The sequence below is a fragment of the Dipodomys ordii genome, unplaced genomic scaffold (assembly GCF_000151885.1).
Source record: "Dipodomys ordii isolate 6190 unplaced genomic scaffold, Dord_2.0 Scaffold52, whole genome shotgun sequence".
Classification (NCBI taxonomy): domain Eukaryota; kingdom Metazoa; phylum Chordata; class Mammalia; order Rodentia; family Heteromyidae; genus Dipodomys; species Dipodomys ordii.
In genome coordinates this window covers 6524075-6536710 of record NW_012267268.1, presented here as the reverse complement: position 1 = coordinate 6536710, position 12636 = coordinate 6524075, and the positions used below count along the sequence as shown (strand labels likewise).

General features: G+C 42.8%; 1 protein-coding gene across 3 annotated transcripts in view; it reads left to right on the top strand.

Annotated features, from left to right (window-relative positions):
* The window catches only part of Clasp1 (cytoplasmic linker associated protein 1), a 280309-nt gene that overhangs the window by 248517 nt on the left and 19156 nt on the right, over positions 1 to 12636 (top strand). For all 3 annotated transcript variants that reach the window (XM_013020693.1, XM_013020692.1, XM_013020694.1), the window contains 3 exons: positions 2485 to 2728; positions 5011 to 5201; positions 6925 to 7053. In XM_013020693.1, coding sequence (XP_012876147.1) covers positions 2485 to 2728; positions 5011 to 5201; positions 6925 to 7053 — 564 coding nt within the window. The remainder of the gene's footprint in view (positions 1 to 2484; positions 2729 to 5010; positions 5202 to 6924; positions 7054 to 12636) is intronic.

The window sequence follows — 12636 nt, the reverse complement described above, 5'->3', positions numbered from 1 at the left end:
ACAGTAGAAACCTTAGAAGATAGATGCACACAGGATTACTTGATCCAATTATATATGTAGAGTGTGAAACTTAGCAAGGGGAAATAAATCACTATCTCTAGAGACAGCAACTACTAATATCTATTATTTGTGAATCTTTCTTACACCATAATTCATCCTATATACTTACTCTAGACACATCTAGTATCTTACTTTGAAATGTTTAGGTGCTTTATAATTTTTCATATATATATATATGTAAAAGAGAGAGATGATCTTTATCGTAAAAGTAATGAACCAGGAGGGTTACAGTTATATATATATAACTAGGGTAATGACTACATTTCTTTTTCTTTTTCTTTCCTTTTTTTTTTCAGTAGAGGGGCCTGAACTCTGGGCCTGGGCGCTGTCTCTCAGCTCTCCAGCTCAAGGCTAGTGCTCTACCACTTGAGCCACAGCACCACTTCTGGTTTTCTGGTGGTTCATTGGAGATAAGAGTCTCACAGACTTTCCTGCCTGGGCTGGCTTTGAACTGTGATCCTCAGATCTCAGCCTCCTAAGTAGCTAGGATTATAGGCGTGAGCCACTGGCACCCAGCTGATACAAGTTTTTTAAACCCATTCTTTTATAAATGGTTTTCTTATATAATAGTAAGATATGCTACTATTGCTATAATGTTTAAATAGTAATGTACTTTTTAGGAATTGCCAAAAAAAGTTATGTCTATCCATTAATTTTCTACTCAGAGGAAACAGTCATTAAGATATTATTTATACCAATTTATGCAGATATATGCATATATTCTATTTATATCTTAATATCAAATTGTATTTGGGGTTAAAAACTATGCATTCCAGCCCTTTCAAAACAACTAAAGCCAGGGGTTCAAACAGTTTTTTGTATGCCGTTATTCACAGCAACATTATTTGTTCACAGTAGCCAAAAAGTGGACATGACCCAAATGCCCATCCACAGATGCATGGATGTACCATGTGATACACATAGATTACAGTAAGAAGAGCTGAAGTCAGACACTACTGGCTCGTGCCTGTAATCCTAGCTATTCAGGTGGCTGAAAGCCAGCCTGAACTGAAAAGTCTAAGAAACTCTTTATCTCCAATTAACCAGCAAAAAGCTGTAAGTAGAGGTGTGACTCAAGTAGTAGAGTGCCAGACTTGAGTGAAAAAGCTAAGGGACAGTGAGTGCCTAGGCCCTGAGTTTCAAGCCCTAAAATCTGTGAAAGACCGAAAACACACACACACACACACACGAAATCTGATATATGCTATGACTTAGGTGCCTGTTAAAAACATCTATAAATAAACTAATCACAAAAGGGCAAATATTTTCTAATTTCCTTTGTGTGTGGTATCTCACATAGACAAATTCATAGAGACAAAGTCTCCTGGGGGAGGTGGAGAGGAAAGGGGAGTTGTTATTTATTGGAATAGAGATGGAATTCTTATGGAAGGTGATAAACAAGTTTGCAATATTCATCAGTAGTGATGGTTAGTTACATAGCACTGTGAATATATTTATAGTGTCACTGAATTGAATACTTACGAATGGTTGCAATGATATATGTATTTTGCCAACAGCTAAATGCATTAACACATCATAAGACAGTTGTATCTTGTTAATAGCACAAGTAAAGTCTGGCCACAGAATCACCAATGTGGTCTGGCTATGTGGGAATGTTTCCACTGCTGTCTCTAGTCAAACTGCTTATTGTCAGCTCTTTATAAGTGCCACCCTGCAGCAGATGCTCCTAGAGGAGAGAACTCTGAGAGCAAAGGGCTCAAAACCATGGCCATAGGGCCATCAAAGAACCATGACTTTAATCATTGAAGACAGTTGTCAGGATGTACATAGGGAAAAAACAAAACTCAGAAAATACCAAAGATTTATTGTTCTTTGACATTGAGTCATAAATATCCAAAGAAGGAAAGAATGATTTCTGTCTGGAAGAAACTGAGTATCCCACTGTTAAAGATAATGAAGTGATGTCTAGTTAACCCCACTAGGAGGTAACTGGTTTGGGGGTGGTTAGATCACTTTAGTCTTATAGCAGTTGGGGAGCTTCTCTCAGTAGACATGGCTTCAGGAGGGAGTCCTTGCTGGTGACATTGGGCTCACAGGCCAGTGTAGTGGTCCACAGCTGGAGTCTTAAGAACCAGAAGTTGTGGCCCAGCCCTCCTTTCCAAAGAGACTCTTCAGTGTCATAGTATTTAGCCCTCAGAAAATGGTTGAGTATGGTGAATCACCAAATGACAAAGTAAAGCAGATTTTATGTGTAAATGGATGGGTGATTAGATATAAATGTCTGTTCCCTTTTTGGCAGTTCATGAATTTGATATTTACAAATTGAAATATCAGTAGATGTTCTTTTGCCAGTAGTTAGGTTTCAAATGAAAATCTCTGGTCCTCCTCATTTTTTGTGAGATTTAAAAGAAAAAGTGTGGTGCAAGTCCCAGCAAGGAACTGATGTGGTGTGCTGTGCTGCAGGTGTCCCGCGATGGAGGAGCAGCCTCCCCTGCCACTGAGGGCCGGGGAAGTAGTGAAGTGGAAGGAGGCAGGACAGCTCTGGACAACAAGACCTCTCTCCTCAACACCCAGCCTCCTCGAGCCTTCCCCGGACCACGTGCTCGGGACTACAACCCCTATCCCTACTCAGACACTATCAACACATACGACAAGACAGCCCTGAAAGAGGCAGTGTTTGATGATGACATGGAGCAGCTTCGTGATGGTTTGTCTCTACTTGATTGTCCTCTCCCAGAAGTGCCTTCCATGATCTTCCCATCCCCAGTCAGATGAGCCGTAGGTGCATTGGTCAAACATAAATAGGAACACTTGAGTCTGTTCTGGTTAGCCATTTGTTCAGAACAGTCTGTTGTATGCTTAAGCTTAGGCAGCCCCTAGCCCCACAGACCTGGCATCAGGGAGACCTCTCCTGAGTGGAGTAGTTGACCCAGGGGTGTAGCACGAGAGAGGGGCATCCTCTACTTCTCTTTTTCTTGTCTTGTTGGCTGTGGGGCTTGAACTCAGGGCCAAGGCACTGTCTCTGAGCTTTTTTTGCTCAAGACTAGTGCTCTACCACTTTGAGCCTCAACTCCACTCCAACTTTCTGGTGATTAATTGGAATTATATGAAAGTCTCATGAACCTCTTGCACGGGCAGGCTTTGAACTGTGACTCTCAGGCTTTGGCTTCCTGAGTAGCGAGGATTACAGGGGTGAGCCACTGGTGCCTAACTCCTCTACCTGTCTTAAAGACACCAGCCTGTGCTTCCCTAGCTTCCTCAGTCGTGAGCATGAGGTCTTGCCTGTGAGGCTGCTTTGGTCTCGCAGCAGCCTGTTAGCTAGGTTTTCCTGGGCCATTCCGGGCTAACTTCAGTACCGCGAGCGGGAAGAAAAAAAAGCTGGCGTCATTGTTTACCTGACACTTGCTTGGTGCTCAGTTAAGAGTCCTCTCTCCATTATCTCACTGAGATAGAAGGAATTGGCCTCATTTTACAGATCAAGAAACTGAGTTTCAAAAAGGATAAATTATTTGCCCAAACTATAACATTGGTCTGGGTTTTCTCTGACTTACAGGTGAAGGTTAATATCCAGGGATTAGAAGTGAATGTTGCTCAGTGGTAGAGTAGCTAGCTTAACTAGTTTGAGGCCTTAGGTTCAACCTCCAGCACCATTTTTTTTAAGTGTGCAATATTAAGTATCCAGTGTGTAATTTTGTACTTTTCACTTAGCTTGTCATGTTTACTTGCCTTGTTTTATTTCAAGTTTCTAGTGAAACAAAGCCTGCTTTGTTTCCGAGCCTATTGTTTTGTTTTTCAAGCTTGAAGAATACACTGAATTAGAACTCTAAACAATTCACATCCAGGAGGAAATGAGACACAGTCCCTGGTCCCATACTTGTTGGATAACATACTCATAAGGAAGACACTAGGGTCAGCACTGAGTTTCAAAAGGGACTACTCATGTGGAATGCTGAGGAGGAAGAGCAGTCCTCCAGTTATCCAAAGCAGAAGTGGCCAGGGCTTTGCCAATATAATCCCCTGGTGCATAACAGCTCCACATATGCCTAGACATCTTGTTCCTATGCAGAAGCGAGACATAGACCATTTTGTTCACTTTGCTTATGGAATTAGTACCTCATTTACTTACCCAATTATTGATCTTGATTAAGGTCAAATAAAGTTTAGAGTGTCGGTTACAATTTATCCACCAACTATGTACTGAAAGGCTTAAGGAGAAAGGCGGGAAGACAGAGGCAAATGGCAGGGCTCTGACATTTCCAGCTTCCTGGTATGTTTACTCCCTAATCTCAGAAGAAACTAAAGAAAGACATGATTGCATGATTGCACTTAGTTATCTCATTTGTGTTTCATCCCTTCTGTTTAAAGTTGCATATTCAGTCCAGGTCTTATGTGAACTTAGAGAAACAAAGTGTCTTCCAGCTGCTCAAAGTGGTGCTAAGTAATCTTGGGCACGTTTTCCAGTTTCATCCCTGAATAATTCACACACCTTTACTGGTGCTTGTTTCCTCTGCTGGATCATAAGCTTGGTCATCAGAACAGGACTTAAAAGTCAGGGGTGATAGTAAAGGGCTGTGAGCAAATGTGCTCACTGGAATGGGACTGATACTAGAGTTAGTCTTTGTTACCGAGGCCTGCCATAGAAAGTTTGGGAAAAGATGGTCATAAAGGGCTTTTCTGGAAGACACCTGTGTTCTGCTAAGGCCTAGTGACAATGGAAAAAGTTTGGATAAAAAGTCAGGGAGGGCTTTTGGAGGGCACCTACAAATCTCTCCTCTTTGTCTGAAATAGAAAGGTAAAGATGGTAGGAACAAGCACAGCACAGAATACCAGTGCTTGACAGCTGGTCTGATTCTCTGTTTCCACACTGACTTGGTGAGGAGTTCTGCTGGGTGTTAGCTGGAGCTGGGGAGCAGGGGGCGTGGAGTGGCAGGTGCAAGAGCTGTGTGACTGCTGTTTCCTTGTGAGGTGATGTCTCGTATGTCTCACCAGTGCCCATCGATCACTCTGATCTGGTGGCTGACCTGCTGAAAGAGCTGTCTAACCACAACGAACGGGTGGAGGAGCGGAAAGGTGCCCTGCTGGAGCTGCTCAAGATCACACGAGAGGACAGCCTGGGCGTCTGGGAGGAGCACTTCAAGACCATCCTGCTGCTGCTTCTGGAGACACTTGGGGACAAAGACGTAGGCACTGGCTGGGTCTAGAATGACCCCTTTCCATAGAGCGGGTTCTTTCTGGTTGGGGTTAGCTTCAACTTTCCTTTGTGGATTACACTTGCGGCTCACATCAAAAAACATGTATTTGTTCAGTTTCCACAGGGTCTCTGAGCACCTATTGGGTATTGTTTCTCAGTGACTCACTGTGTGCTAGCCTACGTGCAAGATCTCTGCAGCTAGGTCCGTGGTAGTTGAGGGAAAACTGCTTCTTGCATCCAGGGATTTTAATACAGAATTTCTTAGAATTTCATTAGCTTTCTAATGTAGCCTATTAGCGTACACGTTCTTCTTTGAATTTCACCTTTGTTTCATAGGAGGTTGAGAAATCAAGTTTATTTTCTTAGAGGCTTTATTAAATGTTGCAGTCCATGGAAGTCCATCCTGGTTCACCCCTATGTGTGTTAACAGATCCAGTAATCCTAATTGCTGGACAAGTGACAAGTGCCACCAGTATAACTCATGTAATATTAACTTTAAAATAAAATACTCCTCATGCTTGGACATTTGACTGTGACACAAGTCCATGTCATATACATGTACACTTAGGTATCTCTTAAAGGGAGAATGAACTAGTCAAAGTCCTGCCTTCTCTCGCCTGTAGAACTGGTTCCTTGTATAGAAGGAACCTGGAATAAAACTTGGGAATTACAGAATTAAAATTTAAAAGTGATAATCCTTCTCTCCACATTTACTTTGCCTGGGCTGGTAGAAACAATAATAAAGTATACATGGTGAAGAGCTAGAGGGCTTGGACTTGAAGGAGAGCCAGGAGACTAAACACAGTGCACAGGAACAGGCCAGCCCGAGGGTCACAGTGGTAGTGACTCCCAAGGCAGGTGGGGAAAGAGAGGGCAGTGAATGCCATGGTAACTGGAATTGTTTCCTGATATTTAGGATTAAGGGTTTGGTTTAGGGATAAGTAAAGACAGAAGGATAGCAATAAAAGATCTGTATTAACTTTTCCTAAAACAAAGTACTGGCTATGGAAGCAGTTACACTTGGCTGGGCTCTATGGGGAGATAAATGATGTCACTTACAGGGCAGGTGAGTCCTGTATTAGTGTGCACATTGTACAGATGAGTGACAAAGAATCAGGATATACTTCTTGGCTCTGTTTAGTGTAAACTCCACTATCTTTTCTTGAGATTAGGAGTCTGTTTGGCATGGCTTTCCTCCAGGCACATGACTTGGGCCTTAAACAACTCAAAGCCTGTCACATCTGTGATCTCATCACAAAGATCGGGTATAGCCACAGGTCACCAGCTGTCCTCAGTTGTGGCCTTGCAAGCCAGGTCCATGAAATTGTTGGATGGTTGCAACTTGTCCTTGAGTGTATTTAACAGAGGATAACTTGTTATACCTAAGCCTCAGGACATCTACAATCCCATGAGACTGATAATGAACTTAGGTACATCCTGCTCACAAGTATTAGGCACATTCAAGAAGCTTTTGTGGGTCCCTCCTAGGTCCTGGGTCCTGAGAATGTCACCATCAATCAGAGCACTTGCTCCCCTTGGAATTGGCTATCCAGAGAGCCTGTGTCAAATAAACCATGCAATCTATGTAGAGGGTTTTGTGATGTGTCAGGGGACTCAGAATCGGGTACCATGGCCTTGGGGACCCACTAACCAGTACATGTGACTATGTTCTGTTTATTGTTCAGTAAGGCTTCCTTTTCTTTTATATCTAGCATTCAATTCGAGCGCTGGCACTGAGAGTTTTACGGGAAATTCTTAGAAACCAGCCAGCAAGATTTAAAAACTATGCGGAACTGACGATCATGAAGACGCTAGAAGCCCACAAAGACTCTCACAAGGAGGTGAGCCAGTCCTGTGACAAAGCTGTTAACCATGTGGGGCCAGGAACAGCTAGGCATGGAGAAGGGACTGGGAAACACAGTACTCAAGCTTCAAAAAAAAAAAAAAAAGTCTCTTAAGCTGGGACCTAATGGTTCATTCCTATATCCCAGTTACTCAGAAGATTGAGCCTGATCTGAAGGATTGGGTTTGAAGCAAGTCCAGTCTGAAAAGTCCATGAGATTCGATCTCCAACTGAATAGGGGGCGAGGGAGGGGGGTGGGGGGGGTAGGGAGACACACACTAGAATTGTGGTTCTTAAGTGGTAAGAGCACCAGTCGAGCAAGCAGGCTAAGCAAGCAAGCCAAGCAAGATAAGGCCCTGAGTTTTAACCCTGGTACTGGGAAAAAAGGGTCTTCCTTTGAACTCAGCCTGTATTGTACAGAGTGAAATTCCTTTTGCTGACATCTGGGCTGAGCAGCTACACATTTAAAATGCCAGCATCCCTGTGGTTCCCAGGCCCCAGCACTTCAGCCTACACTTCGAGGAGCAGGCAGAATGTGCCTCTTGACTTACAGTATGCCAAGGAGGGAAGGTAGGCCCTTGGTGTCACTGGCTAATTGCTTGTGACTTGATTTACCCCTGTGGCTCCCAAGTCCTTGAAGTGGCTAGAGGCCTACAGAGAGTGGGAAGCTATCTTCCAGGTGTGAGTTCCATAACACCCTCCAGGAATAGATACTGTGGGAACCGAATCTCAAATTTAAGACTTTAGCAAACTTCAGATGACAAACAGTAGTTGAGTTACAACCACTGGTTCAGCTCAACCTCTTGGCTCCAGAGTAACTGTTGGGAACCTGGCTGTGGATTAGGGGATTTGGGATTAGAGCAGTTCTTATCTACCAAAAAAAATGAAACCCTAGGGGTAATTTTTCTCTTTGTAGTTGTCTGGCTGCATGAACAGTGACTGCTTTGACCTTAGAAGTGTAGCTCAGCAAAGGCCGGGCTCCTCCCCCAGCTGGGCATCTCTTCACCTGCCAGCCACAGCACAGCACAGGGTACATAGGTGGAAATGTGTTTTTCCACTAGTTACTTATGTTTCTAAAACCTGGCTTGGTTGCATGATGTTTGAATAAAACACTTTCCATTTATAGTAACTCACCTGAAAATGTAAGGCCTGGATAGACTACTAAGATGAAGGAGAGTTCCCAAGGAGCCTGCCCATTCATTAACTGGTAGAACAAAGATATATCTACACAAATATATATACATATATGTGTATATAATATATATGCTATATATTATATGCATAAGATATATATATATGAGATTTTATATATATATATATATATATATATATATATATGCGATAAAGGACAGCTAGGGCAGGAAGTGTGGCTCAGTGGTAGAGTACTTACCTAGCATGCATGAAGCCCTGGGTTAGATACCTTAGTACCACATAAACAAAGAGCCAGAAGTGGCACTGTGGCCCAAGTGGTATAGAGTGCTGCCTTGAGCAAAGAAGCTAAGGGACAGTGCCCAGGCCCAGAGTTTGAGCCCCAGGACTGGTGAAAATAAATAAATAAATAAATCGGTAGATAAATATAGGCTTGCTGAAGCCTGTGCTGGCTTTTTTTAAAAACTATAACATCTTTTCTTAATGAGATTTCATGATCATATATTGAAGTGAAATTGATGATCTTTTATCTCTAGATGAAAAAGGTTGTTAACTGTGCTTCAAATGGGAGAATAAGGTGAAACCTATTCAGCGGTGGTATTTTCTGACCATCCAGCTAGAAGGCGTCCATCTTTAAATTGGGTATCCCCAATGTTGAATGCTTTGATAGTAGACTCTCAGAAATACAAGTGAATAGAAATAAGTTGTCTGTTGGCCATCTACTGTTTCCTTGGGGCGTTTTGGGTTCTCTCTGCAAGATAAGAAATTAAAGAGAGGACATCCTTTAGCAAGAAGTTCTCTTAAATTTCCCAAGGGAGGAAGAGAGTAGGCAGTCTACCTCAGGTAGTTAACCTGAAACTAGTTAGCAGCAGTCAGTTATCCTGAAATTCCTGTAACCCAAGGGCACCCTCACAGCTGTCACTGGTGACCTGACATAGCCAGTGGAGGGACATTGTGCCCTGAAAGGCACTGTGTTGGCAGGCCTGACTGCTTTGCTTTTTTTTTTTTTTTTTTAGCACACTTTGACTCTGACTCTTCTTCCTAATGAAACTTCATGCTGTCACACTGACATTGCCAGAAGCTGCTCAGATACCTCGATAGTTAGATTTTAGGTTTGCTTTTCGTCTTTCTTTTCCTTTCAAGTTCTTTGAGTCTTTTATTCTAACCAATCTGTCTCCATTCCTGGTTTCTGCTTTCTAGGGCAGATTAGTTGTATATGTAGAGAATTTGTTATTGGTATATTAATATTGAACATTATTTCTCTCTAGTCTCATGATATTTATCTCATCATGACCTTGTAGACCTCGGTCTGAATGGAACCATCATATTTTCACAACCAGTTTCTCTATCAGAGGTAGTCTGTTTTCAAAGACATAATCTGTTTTTCTGGTCTGGTCACTACTTCCGAAATGTGTTCATCCCAGCGTGTGGCTCAACTCTGGGTGAAGATTCCTTCTTAGAAGAAGTGAGGAGGTCTCATCAGGAGATGACTATTTCACCAGCCACCCTCTCCTGCCAGCACACCACCACACACCATGGTACTGGCTAGGGAACTGCAGCAACCCAGAACAGCTTGTAGACCGTTTCTGGAAACTGAAATGTGCCATAAAGTTATTAATCAAGATGGATAAACAAGGCTGATTATAATAAGGTGGCTTGTTTTCTCATCTCCTAAGCTAGGGTTGGTTTTCTCAGCTGCACATGTTGAATGTTCTTTCTCCGGCATTGGTGTCTCAAGCACTAAATCCACCTGAGAGCCATTGGTCCTAAGGCAGAGGAGATGCTTTGCAGGGAGCGTGACTGATGGGGGATTTGGCTATCAATGTAGAGCTCTAGTTTTAAACATTTGAGTAAAGTCCTTCTGTCTTTTTAGTAGATAAACATTGCTATTGAGTTTTAGTACATGTAACATTAATGAAGTTTCTGTGGTTTGTAGCGGTGTTAACACTTAGCAAACACATTAAAGAGTGGTGAGCCCTTATAACCTTGAGCCCACTTTCTTTTTTTTAAAGGTAACCTCATTTATTTGAACTCTTCTCCATTGGGCATTTGTAGTCTTTGTTGGGGCTGGAACAGAATCACTCATTTGATTAGAAAGAAGAGAAAATTTTTAGTAGGAGAATTGGTATTTATGAGGAGATTCTGGGGCAGTGTAAACTATAGATCTAGAGACAGAAAACCTAGACACTAGCCTGAAATCTGATTTGATTCTTCTCTGTTATCCATGTTCAGTACCTTTATATGACCCTAAAGAATCAGGACTACATGAGAGTAGTCATACTTTGGTAGAATTTTTTTTTTCTGTGTATGCCAGTACTAGGGCTTGAACCCAGGGTCTGAGCACTATTCCTTAGCTTTTTTACACAAGGCTGGCACTCTGTCACTTGAGCTCTAGCTTTACTTCTAAATTTTGGGTGATTAATTGGAAATAAGAGTCTCATAGACTTTTCTGCCTGGGCTGGCTATGATCCTCACATCTTAGCCTTCTGAGTAGCTAGGAATTACATGTGTGAACCACCAGTTTGTTTTTTTTTTAAGTCTTATTGTGTAGTTCAGGTTGTCCTTGAACTTCTGATCCTTCCTTATCTCAGCTTCCCAAGAACTGAGAATATAGGCATATGCCACTGTACCCCGCTCCAGCTCAATTAATTTCTTGAAGATATTCCATAGTAAACATTGGATCATCAGACTTAGGGGTTTTTGGTGGGCTTGGGGGGGGTTGCTTTTTTGTTTGCTGGTTTGTTTGTTTTGCCAGTCATGGAGCTTGAACTTAGGGTCTGGACACTGTCCCTGAGCTTCTTTTGCTCAAGGCTAACACTCTGCCACTTGAGCCATAGCACCACTTCCAGCTTTTTCTGTTTATATTTTACTGAGGAATGGTACCCATCATGCATGCTAGGCCACATTCCCAGCCCCAGACTTAGTTTTTATGAATGTTGCCATGTTAGCAAATATTTAGTTACATTTGCCCACTGAAAGAGGAAAAGGTCACCTAACTGTAGTGGCACACCCCTCTCCAGTAGATCCCAGCTACTTGAGAGGCTGAGGCAGCTTTGAGCCCTGGACTTTAGGCCCAATCTGGGTGACATGGTTAATACCCTGCCTCTTGTTAGCATCAATTCATGACCCTATATTGTCACCAAACATTTGTCACACACTAGGAATGTTGGTGCTTTTGGCATCAGAATCAAGCTTCAGGTTGCATGGCATGTTTGGGGAAATTGGACTCTCAAATAAAAATTAGCTATTCTCTCTCTAGGGATTTGGGGAGGCGGGGGCATGCACATGTACACACCAGTCCTGGAGCTTGAACTCAGGGCTTGGGTACTGTCCCTGATCTTCTTTTGCTTAAGGCTAGCACTCTGCTATTTGAACCACAGTTCCACTTCTGGCTTTTTTGATGGTTAATTGGAGATAAAGAGTCTCATGGACTTTTCCCTGGCTGATTTTGAATTGCAATCTTCAGATCTCAGCCTCCTGAGTCTGAGTATTTAGGATTACAGGTGTGACCACCAGTATTCAGCTCCCTAGCTGAGTACTGATTTATTTTTAAATCATTTGCAGTTAAAGTTCATATTTTATAACGTCAGAGAATTACAAAAGCAAAATCAGAGCAAAGTTACTTTTTCTAAGATAAGAGCACTTCCTGGGATTAGCTGTCTGGCTTTGCCCAGCCAGCAAGGTGTGTGTTGTATAGTTCTTTGGACATATACTGAGGCCAGAGAAAAGCAGTGGTGTGCCAAAGATCATTGAGCTGGTGTTTGGCTTCCGGTAGCAACTGACGTCCCTAACCTAGCCTGTGGCCACTGGTCTCTGCATTCAGGAACAGCCCTGAGCTGCCTCTCAAGACAGCAGCTGTATATACCCATGGTCTTGGGAAATAGTATACCACAAGGGCCTAGAAAAGTCACACCACCTCTCCGGACCTTGTTTTTTCCTTATCTGTGGTTATCTGTGTCTCATCCACTTCCAAGATAAAAACACTTGCTATTGAGTAACACACCTAAGTCCTTCTAGATTCAAAACCTCCAGTTTTCCACAGACCCAACCTTGGGATTTGACCAGAAACCTCATTTCCTTTGGAAGTTCCTGTTTTTTAATGAACAGACAAAACCAGAAATCTAGACAGTTTCATTGCCAACCCAGCAGTCTGATGCTCTGGTCAGTGTTTTGTCCCTGGCCAACGGGAGAGGTAGGGAGTAAAGAACGCAGCATTCAAACTTATTCTGTGGTTGAGTTCATTGTGGCAAAGACTCAAGGTGTGCTTCTGAGAGTGTAGCACTGGGAGCCTGGAGCCGGCTAGAATGCTAGAATGATCGGGAAACAGAACCTGAATAGGGAGGAAGAAAACTTGGCTCAACACTGAACAGCTAGGTGAGACTTCAGGAGCCCTGCCCCTCCGGTCACATCATGACCTTGGTGTCAGGTGGGA